The sequence below is a fragment of the Drosophila subobscura genome, chromosome E (genome assembly GCF_008121235.1).
Source record: "Drosophila subobscura isolate 14011-0131.10 chromosome E, UCBerk_Dsub_1.0, whole genome shotgun sequence".
Taxonomy (NCBI): domain Eukaryota; kingdom Metazoa; phylum Arthropoda; class Insecta; order Diptera; family Drosophilidae; genus Drosophila; species Drosophila subobscura.
Window position 1 is genome coordinate 16,123,255 of NC_048531.1, and position 23,806 is coordinate 16,147,060.

The following is a 23,806-nucleotide window of genomic DNA, read 5'->3' on the forward strand; positions in this document are numbered from 1 at the left end:
ACGTAAATAAGTAGCACATAAGTGGCAACTAGAATGTGCAACAAGCGGCATTGTACTCACCTCCAATAAGCATCATAATAATGGTGAAGACCTTCTCGCAGGTGGTATTGGCCGACACGTTGCCGAAGCCCACCGACGTGAGACTGGTAAAGGTGAAGTACAGGGCCGTTGAGTAGGTTTCTGCCGTCGTCAGGATGGCCACAGTGGCGTTCTTTCGTTCGGCCAGCAGCTGCAGCCACCCTGTAAAAAATACTAAAGGGCATTAAGTACGAAGGGTGGGAAAACGAAAAGAAAACTGGTTTAGTATTTAATTGGAAATTCGGCCAAACAAATTGTGCTAATCAAATTGACAATGTCTGGGGGCGGCCTAGCTTCCCGACTCCCAGCAGTCCCCTACCCAGTCCCAACATCCCACACGGCTCTACCCTGTGGATGTCTGTCAGTCATTCCGTTGGGAGTTCGTGCCCAAATCCGGCAAAAGTTCCAAGCACGGACCGGAAACGTCAAACAGAACTTTTCGTGTGTCTATCCGGCTGGTGCCTCGTGCTAAGTAACTGGCAATTTGTGAGAGATTTTTCCCATGGCATGGCTCTTCCCCCAAGGGCCAACTCCCCTCCCACACACGCACGCACGCGCTTCTAATATGAGTTTACATATATTTATGTGTGTGTGTGTGTGTATGGCTGATAAAGTGCTAGAAATATGATAATAAAACGTTTCTTTATGCAGCAAATGTTTTCAATTACAATGCAAGTTGATGATTTGATTTGATTTGATTTGATTAAATGTTCTTTAAACTTTGTGCCAACAAAATACATTAGAAGTAGGTTTAAATATGGCCACCTGGTGTTGAAGCTGATGTGTATGTGTCGCCCGAGGATAGCACCCCAGCACCCAGCAAGAGAGAGAGAGAGAGAGAGAGACACACAAATTCAGTTAGCACCCAGTGGGGCATCCCATTTCCGACTGGCTACCAAACTAACCAAATTACTGTCCATCTGCCACACATGCAAACAGGGACCAAGACCAGGCACCACTACCGAACCTTGACACTCACCAATGTTGCTCTCGGGGAACCATTCGTACTCCTTGACCGCTATCACGTACCAGATGCACGCCAGCCAGTGGGCGGCCAGCGTGAAGGAGAACATCAGCAATGTCAGTATCATGGCCGTATGCTGCGAGTATCGATCAATTTTTTGCAACAATCTAGCCAGGCGCAACAGTCGCGTCAATTTCACAAGATGGATGTGCGATTCCTGGGCGGAAAAAGTAAACAGAGAACAAGCGGGAATGTTAGCATCAAGTGTTACAAACAGAAGATACCTTAAACTACTTCTACACTCCATAATTGATGCAATGGAATATACATATTTATTTCCACTGTTAACACTAATACTTATAAATAAACCCATTTCAAACGTTCTTTTTGATAAGTTCCACGTCTCTGAGATCCTAGTATACCCTGCCCTAACTCTCGAGGGTATTGTGTATTGGGCATAAAAAGCGTTGTATTTTTTTCCTGCGTCACCTTGCACTCGCGAAGGTTATTAAAACGTGAAAAGTATAGTGACAAAATGCAAACATGTTTCGGTGAAGACTCCGCCTATTCCGCGTTTGGTTCATTCATTTTTTCTTCGGTTCTTCGGTGTTCCGTTTCGCCCCCACATTCGGGGCTTTATTTTCAACTTTTCACTTTAGTCCTGTACTTTTGTTACGCATTTTTAGGGCACCACACTTTCTGTTATGATTATACTACGACCACTTGACCTACGAAGGGTCCACTAAAAAACCCAATTGACAACTTCCGCCAAAGGGACGAAATCAGGCAAAAAGGATGCCATCAAAAAAGATGAAAATAAAGTTAAAGAAGGGGCAAAGGAGTGGCCAGTGCGGAGTGGGGGAAGGAAAGTCTAATGCAAACATAAACAAGCTTATCGGTGGGGACGTTGGCTACCCAGAGAGCGGGAGAGAACTTGGCCAAATTGAAGGCTAATGCCGTCGTTTAGTCTTACAGCGCCATAAGCGGACATTTTTATTTCTTTTTGTTGATTGCCGCTGACGAAGCGGCATCTTTAAAATGGCATCTAAGTAATGGGGCACGGATTATGTAGGCTGTCTTGCTCTCACTCCCACTCGCTACCTCTCTCTTTTCTTTGACTTGCAGCAGCAAATTCTTAACGTGCGAAAAGGAGATGATTGAAAAACCTCTTTGTGGGACCTTTTTGCGGTGCAGGTAGACAGCCAGCGACAGCGGCGGGTTCTCGGTTCTCTCTTTAAATGCACAGACACTGCGGTTCGGTAGTGCAAGAGCATACTTCAGAGTCTTAATTATACATACTGCCGAGATATGTATATATGTATGTAAGTATCTGCTAAGTCTCTTCTCTTCTCAGTTATTAATTAATTATTATTTCTGTCCCCTGCAAATTCCCTTTAACTTTCTATACACTTGTGCAACGCACTGTATTTCTGTTTCGCTTATTATTTTCGTGTGCGTAAGAGACAAAATACCACTGCCGCTGCTGCTGCCTCTGCCGCTGCTGCCTGACAAATTGTGATTCCCGTTGCAATTTGTGCTGCGCTTTCACTTTCATTCTTTGCCTTCCACTCAAGCAGCTCTGCTCTCTTGCTACCCCCCTCTCCCTCTGCCGCTGCCATTCATCTACTTCCTCTCTCAATGTCTCTGTCGGTGCTCAAGTGTTTGCCTTCCTTTAACTTACGCTCCTTTTGTTTACTCATTACTTTGTTCGGGCAAGAGACAGTTACAGCCATGGCAACCACTTCTTCATTTACAGTATTCCTGAATGGGGGATTTCACTTGCACAGCCACTAAATTAAAAAATTCAAAGAGAAGCAACTCGAAATCTACACCAAAACCGATTTGGTTGGCTTTATTCCTCAGTTCACTCACCAAAACAGGCAATTCAAAGTTAATTTCCATTTTCTTCAGATTTTTAAGTATTTCTGAATGAATATTTGTACCCTCTTGACTCCTTTTAAAGCATATTAAAGCATATATAAATATTGCCAGAGTATATTCTGACACAGCCAAGCATTAAAAACAACAACAAAAGCGACAGCCCCGGAAAGTTGCGTTCTCTCTCTGACTGACTGACTGCCTTTTCTGGGGGTCCCTGAGATAATTAAAACTTTGAAATAAACTAAATATGCAAAAGTTTCAAGTGCATTAGCTTCAATTGTATGCAAAAGCGTTGAAGTGCTAGCACCAAAAAATAAAACTAATATGAAAGTATAAATGTATAAAAATGTAAAAGTTTGGAGTCCAAAATACATTCATAAATCACTTTTACTAAAGTTTAGTCTGTACCGAAGAAGCAGGAGAGTTCTGTTCTTGCAATTAGGAAAAATTTAAGTTTTATCGAAACTTTCTGTGTACGAATTTGCCGCTAGAGAGAGTGGACCAAGTGTCAGCTTTAACTTTTTGGTTGCCTTGGAGGCAACTATGGATAGGGCAAGGCTTTTTATTTGCTCACAGAATCCAGAACAGGAAGCTGGCCACGAAACAGCTAGCTAAGTAAACCGCAGAAAATGTGCGGCCTATGACGCTGCACAAACAAGAAATCAATGAAAAATGAATTTGTCTTTTTTTTAAGGGAATTTAACAAAGATGATAATCCAGTCTTTTTGGGAGCAGTCCCGGTGCCACCTCGCAGGATATCCTTGAAATGTCAATGAAGGCTGCGGCAGCGTTTCATGCTCTCACAATCACAGCGCGGCTGTCCACTTCACAGGGAAGTCAAAAGGAACGAAGAGAAAATCAAAAGACAGACAGAAGAAAGGAATGAAGGCTGGCTTTGGATGCGAAAACTTTTGATACCCTTGCAGACCTTTTCGTGAAGGAAAACATCTAACAATCACACGATATATAACCTGATTTTGGGTTCACTCTTAATGTCTATAAAGATTCTTGTTAAATAACTTTAAAAGCCATGAAAGACAATGACATATTTATCGGCTTTGTAGTCGATGCCTAATACCCTGTGCGCGTGCACTTCAACTGCAAAGAAAAAGCTGCAAAATAGCGTAAGCCTCACTGAATGTTGCCTCAAGAGCGGCGGCTTTGTCTGTGTCTGTCGCGCCAAACCGCTCGAGGGTCGACTGCTGGTTCCTAGTGCTCGCTGGAATGGACAGTGGCAAGCACTATTAACTGCACTTTAAGCTTAAAGACCTCAAGGTCTGGCCGGGCTGACTGTTTTTGGGGCTTGCAATTGGTGTTAGTTTTAGTGCACATTTGGGTCACAGCCTTGTCCAGCTGAACTCAGCTACTTGACCTGTGTGCGTAATTACGGCAAAAGCCAGCCAGAGCACTCTACCGGGGACACAGTTTGGCCAATTTAATCGGCTTAATGAGTGCCAAAAGCAACACTTAAATGATCAAGTGCCAGCCGAAAGGGGGCTTTCAAGTGGAAATGACTGTTAAAACTATTTGCGTGAAGAGTCACTGAAGGGACTTTTGTCTAGAATAAAGCAAAACAGGAAAGCAGCACAGAAATTAATATTTGAAAATAAAGCCACGGAAATACAAGAATTACAATAAAGGTTGTGGTGACATTATTGCCCGTGGCATTACTGCATGAATTTAATTTGTAAAAGGTGAGCAGGCATTGCCATCTAACTGTTCATTCTCTCACAATGCGGTTTCATTACGTGCAGACACGCGGAACAAAAGAGGCGCTGAATAGCCAGAGAGAGCTTCTCCTTTTGCCTCTCTCTTCGTCTCACTTTGTAATGATGTATTTTACAGTAATCAGCAGCTGTGAGTGCATGCATACCGCTCTTAAATTGAAGACTTTTTCTCCCACACTCTGTGTGCTTTTTGTTCAAGTACAAGCACATTGTTAATCACCCCACACACACACAGAGAGAGCGAGAGGCAGAGAGTGAGTCATGCTAATTAGATAACTGTGCCATGCCGCACTCCACACTCTGTTTTTGGTATAATCGGATTTGGGCGACCGTTGGCAAAACTGTGAACTTTTGAATATGCATTATGCTTGTGGCCCGACACAGTTTTATGCAAATCTTTTAAGTCCATTTACCACTTGAAGCTCTGGCCATAAATGATTAATGTCCATGGGCCAGGAAAGTCAAGCGAACGGGCAAGCCGCAAAAGGATATCCGAAATTCATTCAACAATTTTGTTACAGCTCGCAGTGAAGAACCGTCAAAGTAATCCATCATATTAACAGTGGCAGAAACTTGTTAAATAAAACACCAACAAGGCACACACTTTGGGGCAATGCAAAGCATTCATGCAACTGTTGCTGTTCGAGAAGCCTTTGAAGGATTACTCACCTCGCCGTCATACAAATCGGAGGCATACAGATGATCAAAGGGCAAGGCGGCGAGCAGATCCAGGGCGAACCAGCCTCGAAAGTAATTGATGGCAATCTGCTTCGAATTGGACACGACCTCACCTTTGCGCGAGACGAAGGTCGTGCGGAAGTTCAACAGAATATCTGCAATAAAATGGCAATAAAGGTAAACGGTGAAACAATGGTCGACGGTCGACAGATAAAATGTTTATAAGCCACGCGCCAGCAGCAACAGCAGCAGCAGCAGCAGCGAGACAAATTCAATTCAATTTCTCTTCCTTCTCCCAATGGGGGACGGATGCAGGCAGGCAGCAGGTCCAATCATCATAATGATGATGCTGATGATGATTGTTGCTCCCGAACAACAGGTTGCCCATAAAAAGAGGACAACAATGTCCAAGTTGTGTGGGACACAGCACTCTGTGTGTACATATATTTGTGTGTGGGAAAAACTCACCGACTATGAATAGCGCCTCCACAATGACATCGGAGACCATCGTCTGTCGATCCGCCTTGGCGAACGCTGCATTGTATGGCACCATTAGGGCCACATAGAAGGTGGCCAAAAGTATCACCCAGTCCCAGAAGCCCTTGAACACACCGTAATGGGGCAGAATCAAGCGTGACTTCTTTATCGATTGTGTTTTATATTCGGGAAATGGAGCCTCGGTTGAATGCATAAAGTTCTGCAAATGTGAAAGCAACACACAAATTTGACATGAAAAGTGAATTAAAGCAGGTCCGACAGAGCGATTAGTTGCCAGCGAATTTTAATCACGTTAATTGAAAAACCCCCCGCAACCAGCAACCGGCACCCAGCCGAAAATTCATCAAAGAAGGAGCGGCAAAGCGGCAGCAACAACCAAAAGCAACAACCCCGTGCAACACATCAAAAGGTTTGATTTAATTTAACGTGTGCCGCAACGGGGTTGGCTTTGTGACTGTTGCTGCTGCTGCTGCTGCCGCTGCTGTTGTTGCTCCTGCCGCTGATGGCTGGTTCTACGGTTAATCACCCTCCGGGTATCATACTCACATTGCCCAGCTTCAATTTGGTTTTGACACCACCCTTCTCGGGCTTGTAGTGCCCCGAGAGTTGGTACAAGACCGCACGACTGCGCCGGCGTCCCATGTTGCAGCCGGCAGGCACATCCAAATTGTTGCCCTCGCCGGCCTCCACATCGCCATCGCTGTCCGCGGGCCCGCCCAGCCCCGGCAGGCCGCCCAGGCCCAGCATTCCGGCATTGGACCCGGCCCGGAACCGAGCGCCCAGCAGTGCAGCTGTAAGGGCAAAAACTTACAGAGTCGCAACAAAAAACCCAAACAAAATAATGAGGATAATGAGTGAGGGCGTAACGTTAGTGGGTAGGAGGGTGTGGGGGGGATTGGGGTATTGGGTGTTGGGTTGTTGTTATATAATTACAATGATTTACCGTATCGGTGTTAAGAGAAGAAAGAGCACAAAGAGAGAGAACACATAGAATTGTACACATAAGACACGGTGAATTCAGTTTAAGTTTCAAATATTTATAGTTTTTGCTTATTTATTTATGTTTTATTTTGCACCTGTACAGCGGGGGAGTCAAATGTTCTTTTTTTTAAGTTTAGTTTCAACTTTTAAGGCCTGTGCGTTGCGTCTGTGTGTGTGTGCTGTGAGTGTTTTATGTGTCTCTGTGTGTGTGTCCCTTGTCTGTCTATTTGCAGATTCCTTGAATCAAGTGCAGTGCATACCAACATCGAAACATTGTCAGAATTTAACAATTAATTATTGCCCGCTGGTGTGTTGGGCAAATATTTGAACAGCCACGGACATTCCGGTAATTCAAACAGAGCAAACAGCATATTTCAGGGCCCAACCGATAAGAATGTCCACCCCCAAATCCCACTCGATAGTCGCCCATAATTTGTTGTGTAAACAAGGCAAAGTCGTAGGCGGGATGGTCCAGAGCCGCAGCAGCCACGAAGCCAGCTCATTAAATTGAACTTAATTCTATTTGTGGGGCTAACCGCAAACGCAGGCTCTGAGAGGCATGCGACATGCTATAAATTACAATTAGGTTGACTGTGAAAAATAGCAACCAAAATGAATTTCCCATCGCCAGAGCATACTAATTATTACCAAAAAGGATCACCAAAATTATGCAAATAACCCCTAACAGAAACCGAACCAAAACCGAACCCTAGCCGAACCAAACAGAAACGTTTCCCTTCTCCGTCCACGGGGGACTATAAATTTGATTTCACTTTTGAGTACCGCCCACTGGCCAGCCAGTTCAGTCGGACTTTTGCCTTCATATCAAAATGCCAATTAAGCGCTGTCCGGCACCTTCGTGATCCGTTGCCAAGGCAGCAACAAAAACAGTAGGAAAAAAAAGGTCAGCAAAAAAAAGTAAAGGAACTTTCAACGCAGCTTACGCTCAATGCATACAAAAATATTTACACACATAGCACACATATACATACATATGTACATATATACTGTCTTTATGTATACATTTTTTATGAGAGCAGCAATACTTCTCATAAAAACGTGGAATACTTTAACGTAATATACCAAAAGCAAAGCATTCGAGTGTCAAAACTGTGGCCCGATGGCAGTCCGGAGTGTGGCCTGTTGGCAGTCCGAAGTGAGGCCTAATGATGTGTGAAACGACGGTCATCATCATCATCATCATCACATAACTGTCACTGTCAAGGCGATAACGATGATAGCGACAATTATGACTTGAAATCTACCTTATCAAAATCAGCTTTGTCATTAGTCTGCCGTATTCTCCGCCTAATTACATTTGCACCCAGCCCAGTCCTGTCCGTCCGTCCCCTTTTGTCTTTGTGACAGCATTAATTCCCAATTGATGTGGATCAGCACTCAACATTTTCCAGCCTGCTTAACTCTGGCGGAAATTGAGTTTGTCAAGGCTTGTTGGGCTGCGATTTAATTTCATTTGCATAAATTAACCAAAATTTAATTCAACTCCCAGCAAACACTCGGAGGCAACAGCTTCAGTCTGGGCAACAAGATGGATGGCAAATAAATTTGTAGTCAACTGCATTGCTGGTCGGCCCGCTGGTCGGTCGTTGTGCTTGTGGCATTCAATAGACAATCTAATGCAATTCGTTACAGCATGTTCTCTGTCGGGCGAATGTGTGTTTCCGGACATTTAATGGAGTTAAATGACATGGCGTTTACAGACACAGACACAGACACAGACAATGCACATCGCCAGCAGCCTGGATGCAACGTGGAACTTGTGACGCTGCCTGCAACAGGCAGTAGACATCGACAGCTGACAGACATTCCTCCCTGTACACAGATTTCGAAACCAATTTTAGAGCTAGAAATGATGTACTTTAAAAATGTGGGGGAATAATACTTCAGTTTAAAGCTTCACCTTCAGGGCACTAGAGAGAGGAGGCAGATCCTCCATGCTTCTGAAGTTGTTTTGGTTGAGAGTCAGTTTGTGCTGGCCACTAAATCCTCTTGCATCTGGCCGGGCTTCAAGTGGCTTTAGCACTATTTTGCATGGACTGTGCCACTGACGATTCACTGGCAGACAGACCCATCACATAGAAGCAACGCAGCAGCAGAGATAAATAACGATGGTAATCAAGCTCCAAGGATAAGCAGGGAAAAGCAGCGGAAAGGTCAGGTGCCAGACACACTTTTTTTACCTCTAAATACCCCAACGAATATCCCAAAGTGCGCGCGGTACACAAAACCCTTGACGTGCCAAAGTAAGTTGCGATTCTGTCAGAATTCTGTTGCTGCTGCGCATCAATATTTTAGGGAACTTTGTGCGCCACATGGGAGATACGGCCGACACACACGTGTGTGTCCAACTTTTTGTGTCTAACTAATTCCCTGAATTAAGCAGCTGGGCATATTTGATGCCGCTCAACTGGAAAAACAACTCGGCAAAACACACAAAGACATTTCCAGCTAAAAGCCCCACAGTGTGCACTGTGTGCCGAGTGAGGTTAATTAAGGTAAATGCATGGATTGAGCTCCTGGGAAAAAGTGTTCGAAGGACTACTATGAAAGTTTAATGCTGCGCATGGACAGGATGTCTTAACAAGCAGAAATATTAAATGCTTAAAATACAGTGGGAAAACAACCAAATATCAGAATATATAATGTGATTCATGGAGGATAATTAGCATTACGAATTCGTGCAGATCAAAAGTAATCCGCAGCATCCGGTTTGGCAGCCACACGGCCACAAATCAGAGTGTAGCAAGTCTTAAAACGCACATAAAAAACGCAACGCAAAGCCACATTTAAATTAATGTTGAAATATAGTGCCACGCATACATTCAGCTGTCAGAGACACGCGCCGACAGAGTCAAAGGTGGACCCGGGACCCACAAGCCAGCGAGTCAAACCACGAACAGAAAACTAACCAAAAATTCACTCTCCAGCCAGGCTGAAGTTAACCCAAACCCATGAGCAGATCGTAAATAAAGAGGTGGCTATGAACCACAGGTCTGACAGAAATGTAGAAGGGCTTTTCCGCCCTTAAAGTGAAGTAAAGCATCTTCAATGTTCCCTTGATTTTTCCATGTGTTTTGTGCAGTGTTCATTTGTGGCTGTGTGGTCGCACGAGGCAGAGTTGGAGTTAGTTTGGGTTGGGTGTTTAGTAAGTGCATTCATTATGTACATGTACATACATATGGTACATATCTCCGACATACAGGATTTATTGTAGTTTTTCGATGGCATTAACCTGTTTGGCGTACTTACCGCTATCACATTCCTCGTTCACGTTCATCTCTAGCATCTTGGTGTGGGTGATATCCTTGTGGGAGGCCAGAAAGAGCACCACATCGCGCTTCTCGTTCTTAATGGGCACAAGGTCGAAGAGGCACCAGAACGGAGCACCTGCAAAAGTGCGAGTGAGAAACGAGAGCCAGAGTATCTGTTAATTATCCATCCATCAGAGAACTTATTTATAGCCTTAAATTTGTATGTATTTATAGCAATTTCCTGTGTCGGAAGCTGCTGTGGACGTGCCTGCTATTGATTATCATTTGCAAAAACCGCAATGCAAATGAGATTGGCTCTCAATCGGCGGGCGACCTACATTCCGCCGAAGGCTTGACCCAATTTTTAATTAGCTGGTAAACGCTTTGCAAGTGCTCTGAAATGAATAAATAAATTGCATGGCAACTCAATTAGACCACAATTATTGTGTGGACTGCATTGCAATTAGCTTCCCTAATGATATACTATCCACAGCAGACAGCCCCTGTCCCTGCTCCACGGCTGATGCATAATTAATAATATTCCACAGGACGCACTGGGCATGGCAGGGCGCGAGGGGGGGAATGGTCTATGTTTGTTAAAAGTTTTAAACGTTTCGCTAATTAGAAAACTTATACTCCCAAGCACCCAATGATGGATATATTTACGTATCCTTCTCCGGGGCTTATCTTCTCTTCGTCCTCTGATTAATCGTGACCTCATTAGGGAGCAAAATGTCGCGCAAGGGACGTGAGAAAATGTTTAAGAGCAAAATGTATTGTGTACACAGAGCAAAGCAAAGAAGGGGGAATGGATTTGTGGAGTGTCCCGCGAGGCGGAGCGCGCGGGGGCAGCAACTAGTTCAAGTCTGTGTCTCGCTTAACTCAATCAGGAACAGGGTTCCCCAGCCTGTCTAACTGTCTGCCTCGGTGAGTGACTCTCTTAAATTACAAGTCAAAGGCAAAAACTGGGCAAAGCTCAGGGAGTGGGGAATAAGAAACAGTGGCTGTGGCTGTGGCTGTGCGGCTGTGGCTGTGGTTCTCCTGTCAGACAGTAAAACTCTGCAGGTGATACTACAATTGATTGTCGACTTTTCATTGTCGACTTTGTGCAATAATAATCCTTTTGTGAACCACAAGAAAAGCTTAAATATCTTTCTCTTGTCTATATATGGATAAACGGTGACAGCGTTACGTTGTGATTAATTAAAGAGAGAAAGAGAGTTTACTTGTCTGGCTAATCATCTCCACGCGCTCACTCTCTTCGCTTTAGCTTGGCGCGCTCACTCTCTTCGCTTAAAGTTGGTCTGCCTCCACGGTTGCTGCCGATCATTTACAGTTAGTTTCTTGCAGCAATTCATGCGTGCTAATTGAAGCTATGGCATAGGCAGACAGAAAAGAAGAATAAGTGAAAACAAAACAAAACAAAACAGACTTTGCTTTCTAGCTTGCAGCGTTTGTCTGTTTTGCATTCCTCTTAAGCTCTTTTTTCATCTACCCATCAATGGATTTACGATTATGTTTTTGCACAGACAAGCAGAAATTTGTCGCATGTACAAATGTATGTGTGTGTGTTGGTTACAGCAGCCGAATGTAAGGCAAAGTCGTAGGCAGAGAATAAGCTGCACCAGACACGAGACTAAGAGAGAAAGAGAGAGAGAGGGAGGGAGATTAAGCTTCCAGGGGGTATATGCATATGCATGTGCATACATGCAGACATACATATGTACATATGTATGTAAATATGTGCACTTTCCAGAGAGTAAGCAAAGCAGGTAGAGGGGTTTTGTACGTTATTTGCTGGGTCGTTGAGAGCTTAACTTTTCAGTGCTTATTACGAGCAATCGGACAACCGCAAGCCAAAAACATAATTTCCTTTTTGTTATTCACGAATTATGACACTCTCCAGCAGGAAAGCGTAACGCCACCAAACACTAATTTTCATGAAATTTTTAATTAAAATACAAAAGAACAAAAAAAAGTAGAGAAACACACAAAACAAAATTAAAGAAACGAAACAATTTTCAAAACATTCGCGCACATTGTAATTTACCCAACCCAACAAACATTCTCCCTCCGCTGGCGACCGACTTACCTTCTTTCTTGTAGAAAATCACCTCGAGCTTCAGTTCCATTTTGGCGGAGAGGCTTTTCTCAATTTGCTGTTTGTGCTCGTCCTTCGTATCCGGTCCATAGAGGAAATGACATGAGCAGCCTGTTTCGTGTTGTGCAAACACAATTGAATACAATTGTACAAATACAAAACATTCAAATGAGTATTCAAGTGTTAAATAAGTTGGGCCTGTCCTCTGCCCTGCTGTCCCGTTCTGTTCTGTTCGTGCACAGCAGTCCCCACAGTGTTTTGTTCTTACCCTTTTGCATAATTTGAGCGCGTGAATATCCTGTCAAATCCACGAACCCATCCGAGCAATAAACAATTGGATTGCCATTTGCCTGCGCATTGCCGAGCACAAAGTTCGAGTCTGTAAAGGAAACCGACAGGAAGAATGGGGTTTAATAAGAAGAAGAACAATAGCAGATGGAAATGGCAATGGAAATGGAGTTGGAAGTGTGTTGTGGAAGGGTCTGGGTGATGTTCAGCCGCTTTTCATTTGTCATGAAATATTGTCCCGACAAATAAACGGCAATAGGACAAGTCCTGCTGGGCACCACAGCAGCAGCTTCGGTTTGCAAATAAAAATGGAATTTCTCATCTCTATTCTTGTTTCTCCTATGCAACTTGTTTTATTAGATGTGCCAGCACGACGGAGAAGCTACCTCAAAATCCGAACAAACGAAATTTAATTGAATTCGCCACCACGCATGCAGCACAAAAGGAGATTCTTGCTGTGCCAATGTGGACAATTTTCTGCTCACTGACAGAGAGAGCGAGCTGAGTGGCAGTCAAACCACCTGAGGGGTTGCCAAAAAAGATTTATTCCAACTTGGACAAAGCACAGAGTGCAGTGATTCTTGAAGCCCCTGCATTTATTTTTAGATTCCCAAAAGAATTGAATAATCCGTTCTTTCCTTGGAGCAACTCACATCACAATTGCAGGTGCACACACACACACACATCCGTATACACACACACACATCCTTAGGCTGCAACTGAGAGTCTATGAATAGAGAGCACATCAGGATTATAATTGCTAGCACAATGGGATACAGCAGTCATCTGTGTTTGAATGAAATGTAATTGAACAGAAACGGCAAGCACAAGCCGGCTGAATGGCAGCCCTGAATGAGAGCTCACAAGCTGTAAAATGAAATCAATTTACATGGAAGTGTATCAAGCCAATGTAATTCCATTTATGGTTTATAATCAAATTCCCTTGAAATCTAAACCAATTTATTTGTTTTGTTTGGCGTACAATAATTGGCGTGCTGCTCTAATTTCCCTTTCCCTTTCCCAACCCAAAAGTGCATCCAATTCCAGAACAATTGAGCGAAGGACCGCAAAAACCATGCGCGTAATTGTTGCAAATCAAAACAACTTTGTCACGTCTCGTGTGTCAGCAAAGCTCTTAATATTGTATAAATGAGAACTACAAATGTATGGTGTAACCCAACTCGTGCTGTTAAGTGCAATTCGTAATTTAATTATACAACAATTACGACCATTAGCACGCATCTCCCTCACACACCGTGGGAAAAAGTTAACAAACAAAAAATATAAACGCTTTTTATTATATTATTTGCTAATTGCTGTTTCCTGTTTTCAGCGTTGTATGTTAACACTTTCACTGCGTGTAATGCCATTTACTGGATGTCAGAAGGAGCTGACAGGAAACTAGGCATAAATCGATTTTTAAATACTTTTTTGGAGTACGCTGGGCCAGGACCAAACAAATTGGCTTAAAGTGTGGCATCCAATGGGCTGTACTCAATCACTGATCACTGAAGTAAACACTTCTTCTGGCATGTACGCCGCATTGGCATTGCTTTTATTCATAGATAAATATAGACTGAAAAATATTAACACAAAGTTATTTTTGCTCCTCGAAATATGTAACTGCAAAGCCGCAAATGTATCCAAAGTGAATCAAAATCAAATAAATCTCCCAGGGCCTCAAGATCTTTGAGTACGAGAACTAACTAATTCTACTTTCGTACTTTTGTTTGAGTTGCGAGTAAGTGTTTTGAGGCTGCCGTTGGCGACACAAACAGAGCGACGGCGAGACATCGAGACAGCCGCACACAGCCAGAGTAGGAGCCACAGCCTGAGCCTCAGCCTGAGCCCGGGGCTTAGTTGACTCGACTACTGCTCATTTAATATGCTCATTTTATTATTTATGCCTCGTAAAACCTTTTTAATCCCCCCCTCGGCTAAGTGCAACATGGGAAAGGGGGGAAAAGTTCACATCATGTTCAGAATTTGTGACAACTTGCAGAGACAATTATCGCCATCCAACTGTTGGTTTTTGTGCGTGAAAGAGACAAAAAGCAACACAAATAAAAGCAATTAATTTATTTGATGGACGGCCGACGATTACCGACACGTTTTTTTTATATTCCTTCCTATATTCTCTGAATTTTCTTACTTTACTACTACGTTCTTACACTAGCGGGTATATAATATGATGCGGGAAGTATTGGGAGTGGGCGCCCCACGCGCGCGGTACTGCCGCAAAGCATTGCTTCGCACGCTCGAAGGCTCCTACTCCGTCTCCTGCTTCCGCCTTCTCTCCAAAACTCTCAGAGTTCGCATAACACTAGAAGCGAACTCTGCGGCCGCTTCCCAAGCCCTTGGCTCGGACAGCATGATCGGCACCAAGGTCTCTGTGGAGATCCTGGCGCCTACTTCTGCCTCCAGGCGGCGACGCTCGTGGTCGAATCTGTGGCATTCGAAGAGGACGTGCTGTGCGTCCTCTACTATGCCGGTGCCGCACGCTGGGCACCCGTCCTCCGTCTCGTGGCCGAAGCGCTTGAGGTAGCTGCGGAAGCAGCCGTGTCCGCTCAGCGCCTGGGTGAGATAAAAATCCACGTGGCCGTGCTTCCTCTCGAGCCAGTCCTGCAGCTTCGGTATGAGGGAATACGTCCAGCGCCCCTTGGATGAACCGTCCCACTGGGCCTGCCATCTATTGATGCTGCTCCTCCTTGCGGCTACCTTCAGCTCGGCTCTTGACACCTCGCTTTCGCCCTGCTCTGCGGTATGGACCTCCTGTCTCTCCCTTATCAGCTCCCTGAGTGGGACTTGCCCGGCGATGACCAGCGCGGCTTCGTCCGACACAGTCCGGAACGAGCACGCGATCCTAAGGGCACACAGCCTGTACGTCGCCTCCACGCCTCGCATGTAGGTTTTCACCTGAGCGGCTTTCGCCCACGCGGGCGCGGCGTATAGGATCTGCGACGTCACAACACTCGTCAGGAGCTTCCGCGTTGCCTGCTTCGGGCCTCTGGTGTTGAGAAGCATTCGCGAGAGTGCTCCTATGGTTCCGCTGGCCTTCCTCTGCACGTACTCCAAGTGCTCCTTGAAGGAGAGGCGAGTGTCGATGACCACCCCGAGGTATTTGATTGCCCTCTGCGAGCGGATCGTGGTACCCCCGACCTGCACACATGCTGTTTCTACAGCTTTCCGGCTCGATATCAGCACCGCTTCAGTCTTCTGCGCAGCCAAGTCCAGTCCGGCGACCGTAAGCCACGACTCCACGGCACGGACGGCCGCGTTGGCGAGCTCCTCCACTGCGGCGAGGTGCTTGGCCACCACCACTAGAGCGACGTCGTCCGCAAACCCCACCATGCTGGTGTTGGCTGGCATCGGTAGTCTTAGGACTCCGTCGTACATGGCGTTCCAGAGCAGGGGTCCCAAAACGGAGCCCTGCGGGACTCCGGCTGAGACTTCGTATGCCCTGGAACCCAGACTGGTCTCGTACGTCAGCACCCTGTCGCTGAAGTAGCTGCGTGCTATCCTCTGCAGGTAACCAGGGATGCTGAAACGCTGTAGGGCCTCCAGAGTGCGGCTCCAATCGGCCGAGTTGAACGCGTTCCGTATGTCAAGTGTCAGCACGAGACAGTAGGATTTGGATCCTCCTCTCCATCTGGAACCAGCACAGGCTTCCTCTGCCGTTTTTACCACCCTAGAGATGGCGTCCAGCGTCGACTTCCCCTTCCTGAACCCGTATTGCTCCGGGGAGAGGCCGCCTGCTGCTTCGATAGCTGCACTGAGCCTCGTGGCGATCACCTTCTCGAATACCTTCCCTATCGTGTCCAGGAGGCAGATGGGCCTGTAGGAGGACGCCTCGCCCGGCGATTACCGACACGTGTGTGTGTGTGTGTGTGTCCTGTCATCGGTTGCTTAGGTATTTAATATTATTTAGCTGCCAGCAGCAGAGCGCAGACCCCGTACTATTTTCATCGATGCTCCTCACAAAGATTAAATCGCTTTTTTATGTCAGAGGAAGTCTGCTCTGCGTAGCTCTCTGATTAATACGGCTTTGCTTCATTACCCCTCGAAAGCTGACGAATGGTGAAGATGGTGGGAGGTAGGAAGGAAAGAAAGAAAGTTGGAGGCCGAAGAGAAGAACTAAATGAGGCTGGGAGAGGGAAGAAGGGTGCTTAAAATAATACCCGCATGCAAAAGGCAGCCAAACAATTGCACAGTTTAATTTACTGTAAAGCATTCTTTTTTTTCTCCCTGGAAAAAGGCTCCTTTGAGGCTTCTGCCCTGCGCCTTCGTTGGGCGCAGCGTTGCCAAAGTAATGCGGGCCGATCAGGAGGGAGAAAGCTACACTGAAACAAATAAATAGCTTTCAATTGCGGCACCTTTTTCATTTATGCAATGGTTAAGCTTTTAAAGTTACAAATTTCTCCATGCAAATTTTACTTTACACAACTACTTTAAAGTGTCTAAAAATGATTCAAAAATTGGTTTTGTTCAATGTTTTGCGAAGCTGTAACAAATCGATCGAATATAGCCTATTTCCTGTTCATTTTATAGGCACAACAAATATTTTTCTGTACACACAAACACACGCACACACATAGTTTTAATTTCCCCTGTCGGCTGGGGCATTCTGCAAGCTTTATGCGCTGATTTCAATATGGATAAGGTCCACCCAAACAGCAACCACCCACCCACAAACACAACACACAAACGCACACAGATGAAGAGACGCTACAATTTGTGCTTTAACGGCAGCTCTCCCAATGCGCCAGCACTTAACAGAGACAGTGGGGTCCCTCGTGTCCCTCGAGCGCCCCCCTGCTAGGAAACAGTATCAGAAGGCAGGACCCGGTCAGGCACAAGAATTACGAACTGCTGGAAATCTCTTATGTGGATTTTTGTTTACGACTTGCCCGAAAATGCGAGCAGTTGACTTGGCGCACTCCGACTACCAAGGCTCCTCCCTCTGGTGGGCTCTCAATAAAAATTGTCATAAATATAACATTACAAAATATCATACATACATAAGTGTGTGTGTGTGTATCGGAGGGTTTTCGCTTAGCATATTTCACTTACGCGTGCCATCGAAGCGCGTGGCGATGGTGTCCAGAAATGTGTTTTGGGGCGCTAACAGCCCCTTGCGCGCTGGCATGGGAATGGTGGGGCCGGTGCGCCTATAAAAGCGCTGCTTAGGTCGTGGCAATGCTGCAAAAGATACACAAAACATATAGTTTTATTATATTATATTTTTTATATACATATTTTTTTTTAATTGGCTTTTTCCCTTTCATACCCAACGCATTGTTATGGCCCCGGCGTTGTGTTTTCATTTATGTAAATTTATGTATGCAAATATTATTGCTCCACACGTTTTTTATGCTACAGGCAGACACTGAACTAAAATGGAAAACATTTTGAATCCACTTAATGCGCAAGGAAAACCACAACAACAAGTCCGAAGCACAAACAAATTGCAAATACATCAATTGACTTGTTTCCGTATTGGTAGTTTATTTTGTGGCACACTATGTAGGTGTCGATGTTAATGGTGAGGGAGCAACATGGCAAAAAGAAAAACAGCAACCAAAACGAACAACGACTGCAGTGATACGCTTTCGGATGCATCGTTCATGGCAACTGGCAACTGGGTTGAGAGTCTTCTAATTATATAAATAAATGCTTATCAAACGCAGGGGTGCCCTCCGTTAGGGTATTCAAAATTCCATCAATAAACCGGGTCCAGCCACGCCAACAGCTGTTGATAAATATTCGTGGAACAAATGTGGGAAAAAATGACAGAAGAGTCGGTCGAAGTGCGATAAGAATATCGTTGGCGTTGAATGTCAATCGCTGACGTCACTGGGGCCCTGCATTAGGGCGATGCAGGAAGCCGAGACAGCAGAGACAATTCTTTTTTTAAGCAAGAAAAATGCGTCAGAACATGACATTTCACTTATTTGCTGCTGTAAAGGTCGCACCGGAACTCATAAGTCCCCGGAACTCTGTCATCAGTGCATGGATTGCAAAGTGAGCGAAAGCAAAAATCCCACCTTGAGACGGTAGCTGACGTTTGGCTTTAAGAGAAGTCGTTCACGGCAAAGTTGGGGGCCACAAATTTGATTTCAAAGTTTCCATTTCCTCTAGTTTTTGTAGTTGCGTGGATCACCCTGCTACCACCACACACACTGATTCTCATTAGGTTTGCCCGATAACACATGCCAGCAGCCGATAAAGACTTTCGCAATTGCCTGTCCACAGCGCTTACCCTTAACCTGTGCACAAATTCAGTTAGACCGCAAATGCAATCTTGATTAATATGCCATTACATGGCACAGCACCGAACCAAGGCCCACAAAAATACACAAACACACATGGCAGATACATGGGTGGCATAGTTGGGTGTATAGTTGGGGGGGGCGGGATATGAACAATATGTCGGGATGTCTGGTTAGACCGCAAAATTTTCATTTCCAACATTTCCGCAACAACCTGTCGAGTGGGTGTGTCAAGGGTCTGGGCAGGGCAGGGCAGAGCAGGTGGCAGGTGGCAGGGAACATATGATTTCATGGATGTCCCTGTGTTTGTATGTGTGTGTGTGCCATTTCCTTTTCCGGCTTATTCCACATGATTAAGCTGATGCTACCCGGCAGCTGCTGCCATTTTTCCCCACGAGGCTGCACAGCGCTCGAGTTTCTTTGGTTTTTTTGCATATACAAAAATAATCAATGCCAGTGTGAAATCAAACCTCAAAGTGAATTTCCAATGAAATTTCTCTCAAATTGCATTCAACACGGTGCAGCGCATAACTAGGAAATAAATAGCGGGGAAAAAACATCAAAATAGACTACAAAAAACATCAAAATAAACTGCACATTCGAGTATCCAATATTTCGTATTGATTGCGCTTTTATTTTCGTATGAAGAGCTTCAAAAAAATGCCAAAAGCCTCTGCTTTTGTTGTGCTGCTTTTTCTGCAAACAGTTTTGCGTAGATTAATATTCTGTGGCTAGCTGCACACGGCTGATGGGCAATGCACGGAGCCACAGATAATTGAAAGGAGAGTTATTGCATTTCCGTAGCTAGCTGCAGAACAATAGGAGCCTAAACGGCAGGCACACATAATACAATTTCATATCTAAAAACTACTCTCAGTCTGCCTAGACCCTTAGGCTAAAGCTTTGACAATTTTCTATAGGTAAAGAAAACTTTCCAAGGAATCAACATTCAGTCGAATCAATAAGGGCTAACTATAAGGACTAGAATTTGCTAATCCTGGATGAAAATTGTTTCCAGGAACAGCAGAAAGACCATGCCCTGAACGCCCAGCGCACTGCCATGAAGGCCACCTCCCCAACTGTAATACGAGGTGCGGCCCACATCTTCTGTGAAAATGAAATAATCTTTAAAGCAGATTAAAAAGGCAAACTCGTGTGGCGCCTGCGCCTGCTCCTGCCCCCTGTCCTGCGTTCATTTAAGCAAATTTTGGCTTATGCTGGCCAGAAGCTCGAAGTGGAGCCACCTAATAACCGGCGTTAGGACCAAATCGCCTTGTAAGAGAGCGAAACGAGTTTGGAATTTTAAATTCCGCCTTCCGCATGTGGCAGCTGAGCAGCGGGCACGTGCCCCATGAAAAAAAGTACATGGGTGTGGGGGAGTTGTGCTGGGAAATGCGATAATATTTTTCTGGGCATTTCCATGGCTGACCAATGGCCAGAACCGGGGAATTGAATGGTGCAAAAGCGAAGGCAAAACGTAACAAAATTGTGCCCCAACATTTTATTCCATCTTGTGCCACATGCCTGCCACACGGATATGGGCTTGGATCCATTCATCAGTCGTCTGTGGCGTCCTTTTTGGAGCTGCGTCGTCGCTGCACCCGACTCTGGATGAATCCATGGATCAGTTTGTTCCCATTTGAGAGAAAGTCGAACCACAGGTTCATGTCGGCCTCGAAATTGAAGGCGGGCAGGGACTGCATATCGGAACGGAATCCGCGCACATAATACAGCACATCCTTGGGCCAGGGACAGCGTTTGGGCACATTGCTGAAGCGATCCATGCGCTCACGGCCCAGCTGAATGAAGACGATCTGATTCTTGTTCGAGAGCAGACTGCAGCCATCGATGCCAGTGAGATTGAACAGGGTGAAGTCCTCGCCCCTGCTGCGCGGCAGGACGATGCGCATGTTCACCTGAAACCGGACCACCGGCTCGCGGAACATTAGCTCAATGTTGAACGAGGGACGACGCACGCTCTTGCTCAGGCCACACTTCAGGTGCGAGAGCATCCCCTGGGGATCCTCTCTGCGGCACGTGCAGTTCGTGAAAATCATATCAAAGTTGGCCTGGGGTGAGGGAATCGTATATTTATTTCATGACCATTTCTAGGTGTTTGTACATCACCTTGCTGTTGGCGCCCTGCTGCAGCCAGCCCGCAAAGATGAGCAAAAAAACTGCGCTAAATTTGAGATACATTCAGCCACAAACGACAACAAATTGCAACTGAAAATAATTACTAATTCTTACTAATCCCCTTGACTAATTACTCACTCGTTTATGTTTAGCGTTTTTTAATGTCTCATTTAGGGGGGAGTGCATTAATTGACAAAGTGATTACGAGTGATTAAGCAAGCCATCAATGAGGCGATTATAATTATAGAAATATGTAGGGAAAGGCGGGAGGAAGAGAAAGATTTCGATGGTAGCAATTCGTGGCAGTAAATCTTGAAAGTTTGTTCAAGTTTGAATGCGAATATCTACAATATTTAATATCATTTTATATCCCGAATTACTTTCAAAGTACAGACTGTTGGCTGGCTTAACAGCTCGCCAAATACTCGCTAAATATTTACCTTCTGTTAACTGAACAACAAATATTGAAACGCTTTTGTGTGTACTGCGTATCTTTACCTTAAATTCACAAATTTGCGCAGAATTTTTCAATGATTTGGCACAGCTCATTGCCCCACTTTGTGCTCTGGCCCACTATCATAACGATGATTATTATTTATTCAAACATTAGTAACGGCTCGGCGGACAGATTCACTGGAAATATTCTAATGCTGGGGCCATCGATTACCTGCAGTTTTGTTGTGCACAATCCAGCCGGAATTTTGTTCGGAAATGCGAATTGAAATGTTGCCAGAGAGGTGCTTCGGGCTGCTGCTGGGCACAATATTTGTGTGCCTCTTTTGCTTGCAACTGAAAGTGGAGGCCAAGGTGCGTATGAGTGATGCAGCAAGGAGCAAACTCTGATTCGGTTTGTACGAGTTTTCCCACAGACCGACTTTGAGCTGCAAGTGGACAACTTCACGTGCAGCAGCCAGGACACGGAGTATCACATTCTGAAGGATTACCGATGCGGCATGAACAAGAACACCAAGCGGCGGAGCTGGCACATGGAGTTTAAGTTGCAGCAACCGCTGGCCGAGCACGAGGTGTACATGTCGATCGTCCTGCCACGCCGCAAGCCCATGCCGGACTTTGTGCTGCTCAACCTCACCACCGATGGCTGCCAGCTGCTGTCCAACCGCAACCAGGTGCCGCTCCTCAGACTTGGCCGCAGTATCATGGAGCGCTTCAGCAACTACCCCAAGCAGTGCCCCTTTCAGGGCGATCTCATCTACTACATACGCGGCTTTCGCATGGATCTCAGCGTACTGCCGGCCGTCGATATGGAAACCCCGGTGCACATAGAGTTTGGCTATCAGGTCAAGTCGCAGGGTCTACGCTGGCTTCAGGGCAACCTGGCGGCACGTGTGCAGCGTATAAGCGAAAAGAAGCGACCCAAGATGTCGTAAAGGAAATAACTCAACGAAAAGTGTGGAAAATATATGAAATAAACTTGAAGCAAGGTGCAGCACACATCATTTTCGATGCTTACAATTATAATTACAAGAAAGAGTGGCAAAAAATGGCTAAAATTTGTTATGGTTACTGAAAGAAAGAGCATTATGAGGACGAGTGTGTAATCCACTCCATAATTCTCCCAGCTGCTGCATAACAGAGAATTATATGCTATGACAAATCAGCAGGAAAAGTAGCATATGGCCCGTGGAGTTAATATTGTAGACAATCATCATCAGCCTCCACCTGTCCGTGGCAGCAAAATCATCATCCTCCAGCTACACCCTTGCCTGTCGCATGGCCTGACAGTTGCCGCCTTCAGAATCAGCTGATGTTGGGCTACAGCTACAGGTACAGCCAGCATTCGCTGTTGCTCCGCATTCGGTGTTATTCCTTTCATGTCACTCCACAAAATGTTGTTCAATTACCTCCACAAAAGAAGGCGACAGACAGGGACAGGGACAGGGACTGGGACGGAGGACAGAGGCACAGACACAATCCGACAGAGACGGAACGGCGACAGAGCGGGACAGATAGAGAGACATTGTAACGGTATTTTGCCGAGTGTTTGCACGACTGGCAGATGGCACGCGGGACGTATGGTAGGTGCGGAACGGTACAAGACAGAAGCCAGAGCAACAGCTGCCACAATTTACCATTTGACAGATGACGCGGCAATGGGCCAAAAACGGAGGAAGAGAGACAACTAATAACGTTTGTCCAAACTTTGGCAGGGGCTGAAGAGGGTAACCGAGCAAAAGAAATGAGAAATGGGACGACAATGTCGTCTGTTTGATGATTTGTTACAGTAACAGGCACTAGTTACCGTTACACACACCATTAAAGGCAACTTTTGTAGTGGGATAAACTTTGCCATGTGTTGGCGACTTTCTTTATTAAGATCTCCCTTCAGGCATCGGAAAAAACTCTTGGCATCGGTCATTCTTCTGTGATTTTTCATACTTTGTCTACACCCTCATCCGCTATTTGACTCTCTTTCGCTGCCTCTCTTTACTTAACTTAATGCGCTCTCTGCGCCTAGCTTCCACACACCTAGCTCCCCCCCTCCTCTAATTTACATGCAGTTCTGCAGCAGTGTGAGTTAATTAGCTGTCAGAGATTCACAGAGACATGTGTGGCTGTCTCTCTCTCTCTCTCTCTCTGGCTTTGTGTTGCTATCTGTTTGTGTCGTTCCGTTACAATGCATTTGGGTTAACACATAAGCTCCCGCCCCTCCCCATGCCCCTGACAAATCCAAAGCATGTTGACGCCAACATTGATTTCGCTTTAGAACCCTTTCAGCAGCAGGCTGAAAACCAATTAAGGCCAATCTCAGCTAGGACCACATGAGCTGTCTGCCACAACCCCACAACACAGGAGACACAAAGAGCCACAAGGTGTACAGCCGTGCAAGCACTTCGATAATTATTGAACACAAATGCATTTGAACCTGCTCTTAAAGTTCATGTTGTGCCCCAAAAGAGAAGAGACACAAAAAT

The 23,806-nt window shown here is 45.4% G+C and overlaps 3 protein-coding genes across 6 annotated transcripts in view; 1 reads left to right on the plus strand and 2 right to left on the minus strand.

Annotated features, from left to right (window-relative positions):
• Positions 1-23,806, minus strand: part of LOC117891854 (potassium voltage-gated channel subfamily H member 8) — a 60,250-nt gene that overhangs the window by 11,272 nt on the left and 25,172 nt on the right. Inside the window, exons 3-11 of one of the 4 annotated variants that reach the window (XM_034797610.1) lie at positions 17,539-17,667; positions 12,449-12,559; positions 12,172-12,291; positions 10,078-10,215; positions 6,373-6,632; positions 5,797-6,025; positions 5,320-5,483; positions 1,058-1,259; positions 61-252 (exon numbers count right to left, since the gene is read on the minus strand). In XM_034797610.1, coding sequence (XP_034653501.1) covers positions 61-252; positions 1,058-1,259; positions 5,320-5,483; positions 5,797-6,025; positions 6,373-6,632; positions 10,078-10,215; positions 12,172-12,291; positions 12,449-12,559; positions 17,539-17,614 — 1,492 coding nt within the window. In that variant the 5' untranslated portion in view covers positions 17,615-17,667. Of the gene's footprint in view, positions 1-60; positions 253-1,057; positions 1,260-5,319; positions 5,484-5,796; positions 6,026-6,372; positions 6,633-10,077; positions 10,216-12,171; positions 12,292-12,448; positions 12,560-17,538; positions 17,668-23,806 lie in introns of those variants that run through there. The other 3 variants (XM_034797609.1, XM_034797608.1, XM_034797611.1) reach the window with 3 other exon arrangements.
• Positions 20,294-20,794, minus strand: LOC117892484. Its single transcript, XM_034798737.1, has one exon. It carries the CDS (start codon positions 20,792-20,794, stop codon positions 20,294-20,296), a length of 501 nt encoding a protein of 166 aa, XP_034654628.1.
• LOC117892485 lies at positions 21,611-22,261 on the plus strand. The gene is made up of 2 exons (XM_034798739.1): positions 21,611-21,680; positions 21,743-22,261. Exon 2 carries the CDS (start codon positions 21,827-21,829, stop codon positions 22,259-22,261), a length of 435 nt encoding a protein of 144 aa, XP_034654630.1. The 5' UTR covers positions 21,611-21,680; positions 21,743-21,826.

Bases quoted from the DNA above. Each gene is read 5' to 3' on its own strand.
- LOC117892485 (XM_034798739.1), top strand. From the start codon at position 21,827: ATGAACAAGAACACCAAGCGGCGGAGCTGGCACATGGAGTTTAAGTTG.
- LOC117892484 (XM_034798737.1), bottom strand. From the start codon at position 20,794: ATGATTTTCACGAACTGCACGTGCCGCAGAGAGGATCCCCAGGGGATG.